Here is a 5,057-nt window from a genome sequence, read left to right on the forward strand (position 1 = left end):
AATTTAGCCCAATGATGAACACATATGAAGACAAATTCAATTCGGACAAAATAAATATTAGAGAAGTGTGGGTCAAAAATACCTCCTAAAAAATAAAAAAATTGAGAAAATTAGGGAACAAAAAACTCGAATGGTTATTTAAAAAAAGAGCCAAAATTTTTGAAAGAGAACATCATCATCCGTACATTGCAGCAATTCAACTTTTTCTTTTATTTTTTTACTTCTGCTTGTTTAATTTTGTTATTATTTTTTAGCATCCATCTTAGATTATTGTTCCTTAACTCTTGCTAATTTGAATTTCTAAATTACATCAGTACTTCATTTTTTTTCTTTTCCTACATTCCTTCACTCTATTGTTTTTTCCTAGTCTAGCAATTTATTTTTCAATTTTTATTGCGAGACTAATCCAAATACTTTCTTAAGTAGGCTAGGAACCCAATTACATTGATTTTGACAAGCCCAACTTATTCGGCCGTTATCGACAATTTTCAGCGATAACAAATACTCATATACTTTATACAACATTAGAAACAAAAGAGTACTAATTAACGTGCAAAAGATAAATTGTTAAATTTGTGCCGGATGGAGGAATTATATTTTTCAAAATATTTAAATATATATTCTAATTTTTTTATTCATATATATATAGTAATTGTTATTTTAAAATTATTAACAATATCATTTACATAAAAAAAATAATAAAATAATACTTCCTCGGTCTCATTTCATTTATCTACTATTTTTATTTTTGTCTATTCCACATAATTTGTCATTTTCTTCTTTGAAAATATAATTATATACTTTAATCGCATTTTAAGGTTCATAATTTATATTTTTTTATTTTAATTAAACTTTTTAGTCATTTTAAACTTAATATATAATTATTTTTATTAAATTATAATTATTTTTGCTAATACATTTTTTTATTACTTACTAATTACACAATACCTAAAGTTTAGTCCTTAAGCCACGGTAAAAAAAATTAAGTGAAATAAAGAGAATATCATAATCATTATTATTAATTAATTAGACATCATTATTAATAAAGAAGTTTGAGTTTAAATTTCTTTTAGATATAATAAGTTGATGTTCAATCTCTATTCATAATAAATTGATTTGTATTTCCTATTCGATTTGCATAAGCTCCCATTAAAAGATAAGAATATTTGGATATCATATGTATACATATACCATAAGTATTATATATACCAAGTAACACTTCTTATTCTATTTATCATGTTCAAAATATATACTTTTTGTTTGTATATGTTTTATTAAAAAAAAATGAAAAAAAAGTTGTAGGCATTTTATTCTTATTCAATACTATTGGATTCAAAAAAATTTAATTAAAAATTTAAAAATAATATTAAGACCATTTGATAAAAAATAATAAAAAAAGTATACACATCTATTATTATATTTTTAAATTGACACAAAAAGTTCTCCTACGTTAACAATAATAGAAATATGATTATATAGTTTACTTTTAATAATATTATACATTTATTTATATAAAGTTTTATAAGTAATAGGTTTGGTTAGATTTATTTATTTTAGGAAATACATATATATGACATTTATTTTTAATAATTGAGTTATTGTGAAAATATCTAATCGACGACCACCTCAAAGAAATGCAAGTTGGCGGACCAAAGGCGTTCCTCTCATTGTCAACGTTGACTTTCAAGGCCGCGAATAGCCGCCAAGCACATGGCCATCAAATAGGCCTCTCTCACGACTGACTCTGCACTGCACCACTCCATCGCGGCCATGGCGGCTTCTTTCCAATTCCAATTCCAATACCTCTTCCTCTTCCTCTTGGCCGCCTCCTTCTTCAGCTTCTTCTCCTCCTCCCAGGCCCAGCCGCCGACCAATCTCAGTTCCTTCACCTCCGCCGACTCTCCCTGGCGCCCCACCGATATTCGCACACTCCTCTCCTCCGACTCCACCTTCGCCGCCGGATTCCGCCGCCTCCCGGCCTCGCAAAGCCTCTACACCTTCTCCGTCTGGTTCCTCAACGTCTCATCTCCCGACATCGTCTGGTCCGCCAATCAACACTCCCCCATCTCCGCCGCCGGTTCCTTGCTCATTTCCCCCACCGGGGACCTCCGTCTCGTCAATTCCTCCGCCGACCCTCGGAATCTATGGCCTTCTCCGGCAGTCAACGGCACCGGACTTTCCCTCCTCCCCACAGGTAACCTAGTTTACGGAAATTTCCAGAGCTTCGCGACTCCGACCGATACCATTCTTCCAAATCCCCAAATTAACGAAACGGCGATCGTTTCCAGGAACGGAAAATTCAGATTCGATTCGAGGCGCCTTGTCTTGATCAGCAGGAACGATACTTATTGGATCAATTTAGGCAATTTCACCTTCATGAGTTTGGATGATTTGGGGCAAATCGTCTACGCCACCGACAACCGGAAATATTATGCAGCCGATTACGGCGTTCGCAAGCTGCGGCGACTAACTCTCGACGACGACGGCGATCTCCGCCTCTACAGCTACGATTCTCTGTCGAATCGATGGATTGTCGGATGGCGAGCTCTGTTTCAGCTCTGTGAAGTTCATGGCACTTGTGGAGAAAACTCCATTTGCATCTACGACGCCTCAAATCTTTCCACCTCCTGCGTGTGCCCTCCGGGCTACCGGAATGTCGCCGGAGATACCTGCGTGTTGAAAGTTCCGATAATGGACATGGCTAAGAGCAAATTTCTTAGGCTGGATTATGTCAACTACTCCGGCGGATCGAATCAGAGCAATGTGATGGCTGGAAGTTTCGCCAATTGCGAGGCGCGGTGCTTGGCTAATCGCAAGTGTTTGGGATTCATGTTCAAGTTCGATGGGACGAATTATTGTGTCCTGCAGCTGGGGAGGATGTTCGACGGCTACTGGTCGCCCAACACGGACGGCGCCATGTTCTTGCGCGTCGATGAGTCGGAGATGGACACGGCGGGGAGCTTTGCTGGTATGATGAGCATGGTGGAGGCTGTTTGTCCGGCGGATATAACCCTCCCGGTGCCTCGCCAAGAGTCGAAGTCGACTGCGAGGAATCTTGCCATCATTTTTGCTATCTTTGCAGCCGAGCTGTTTAGTGGCATTTTCTTCTTTTCGATGTTCATTAAGAGGTACACCAAGTACCGGGACATGGCGAGGGTGTTCGGGCTTGAGGTGATGCCTGCCGGGGGACCGAAGAGGTTTAGTTATGTGGAGCTTAAGGATGCGACGGATAATTTCTCCAAGGAGATCGGGAGGGGTGGCTTCGGTGTGGTTCATATGGGTAAATTGAGCGACGGGCGTGTTGTCGCCGTGAAGAGTTTGAAGAACATCGCCGGCGGGGATGCTGATTTTTGGGCGGAGGTAACGATCATTGCGCGGATGCATCATCTCAATCTCGTGCGGCTGTGGGGATTCTGCGCCGAAAAGGGTCGAAGAATATTGGTCTACGAGTACGTGGCGAATGGATCGCTAGACGAGTTCTTGTTCCAATCACCGGACGAGGATAAGAAGAAACCGATCCTGGATTGGGATATACGGTACCGGATAGCTGTAGGGGTGGCGAGGGCGATGGCGTACCTGCACGAGGAGTGCTTGGAGTGGGTGCTGCACTGCGACATAAAGCCGGAGAACATATTGGTGGGCGAGGACTTCTGCCCGAAGGTGTCGGACTTCGGGTTGGCGAAGGTGAAGAAGAAGGAGGACATGATGAGCGTGTCGAGGATGCGCGGAACGCCGGGGTACATGGCGCCTGAATGGACGCGCCCGGACGAGCCGATCACATCCAAGGCTGACGTGTACAGCTTTGGGCTTATTGTTCTGGAGATGGTGAGCGGGTCCAGAAACTTCTCGCAGCTGGACTCGAAGGTGGCGAGCGACGAGTGGTTCCTGCCGAGGTGGGCGTTCGAGAAGGTGTTCATGGAGATGCGGGTGGAGGAGATCCTGGATAGTCGCATCAAGGACAAGTACGATAGGCGAGCGCATTCGGAGATGATCCAGAGGATGGTGAAGACGGCCATGTGGTGCCTCCAGGACCGCCCCGAACTCCGCCCCTCCATGGGGAAGGTGGCCAAGATGCTGGAGGGCACGGTGGAGATCACGGAACCTAAGAAGCCCACAATATTTTTCTTGGAGGATTGATTGATTTGACTCATTCACTGAACAAATAGACAATCAGTTTTGAGTTTTTTATTTTAAAAAATTAAAATTAATAAAATGTTAATATATATAATGAAAACCTCTGGGCCATTTGCTACTTACTAGAATTGAAGATAAACGAGGGTAGATAATAAAATTACGGATAAAAAAAATTGAAGAGAGAATCAAAATTATTGTCTTGTTTGTAAAATAAAAAATTCAGTTGAGAAATATATAAAAAAAATACAGCTATTTGAATAGATGGAATAAGAATAAATGATTAATTGGACAAAAGAGAATTTTAACTAGTAAGAATTTATAAAAAAATATTTTTGGTTGTTATTTTAAATTATAAATTACATTGTAAGATTATATGTTAGTACATTTTTTTTTCAAAAAATAATAAAAATTAAATTCTTAGAATAATAAATTTAATGTGATTTTATAAAATTGAAATAATATAATTTTTAAAAATTATAAAAGTTAAATAGTATAAAAAAAATTAAAAAATAATAATAGTACTGCAACATTCATTTATCTCAATTTATCTGCATGTGAGAGAGAAATAAAATCAGATAAATGAAAATGATTTATTTCTCAACTTCTATTTCTCTGACTCAAACAAACAACAAAAATTGAAACATATTCATTTTTCTCATGTTATTTCTCTGTACCAAACACCCATAGATTGATTAATAATGTTAGGACAGGAGAACTTTATTTATTTATAAAATGATTTTATTTGACTCGAATCGGCCTTAACGTTGAGCGTCAAAATCCTTGGTGTTTATATCACCGAGTGCCCATAATTTCGGCGAGTAAAGAATTCACATTGGGTTGTGTATATTATTGTTATTCTTTTAATTTTTTAATCTAAAATTATAATTTACTATTTTACAATTTTTTTTCCTTTTTCTTTTATT

General features: G+C 38.2%; 1 protein-coding gene across 2 annotated transcripts; it reads left to right on the forward strand.

Annotated features, from left to right (window-relative positions):
* The first annotated feature begins 1,745 nt into the window (after positions 1-1,745).
* On the forward strand, positions 1,746-4,398 carry LOC127245640 (G-type lectin S-receptor-like serine/threonine-protein kinase At1g34300). 2 transcript variants are annotated; one of them, XM_051266637.1, is made up of 2 exons: positions 1,995-2,194; positions 2,289-4,397. In XM_051266637.1, the coding sequence occupies exons 1-2, from the start codon at positions 2,145-2,147 to the stop codon at positions 4,135-4,137; spliced, it is 1,899 nt and encodes a 632-aa protein (XP_051122594.1). In that variant the 5' UTR covers positions 1,995-2,144; the 3' UTR covers positions 4,138-4,397. The 2 variants fall into 2 exon arrangements, with proteins under 2 accessions (XP_051122593.1, XP_051122594.1); XM_051266636.1 differs by having other exon boundaries at positions 1,746-4,398.
* Positions 4,399-5,057: the final 659 nt, after the last annotated feature.

The sequence above is a fragment of the Andrographis paniculata genome, unplaced genomic scaffold (assembly GCF_009805555.1).
Source record: "Andrographis paniculata isolate CXL003 unplaced genomic scaffold, ASM980555v1 Contig22END, whole genome shotgun sequence".
NCBI lineage: Eukaryota > Viridiplantae > Streptophyta > Magnoliopsida > Lamiales > Acanthaceae > Andrographis > Andrographis paniculata.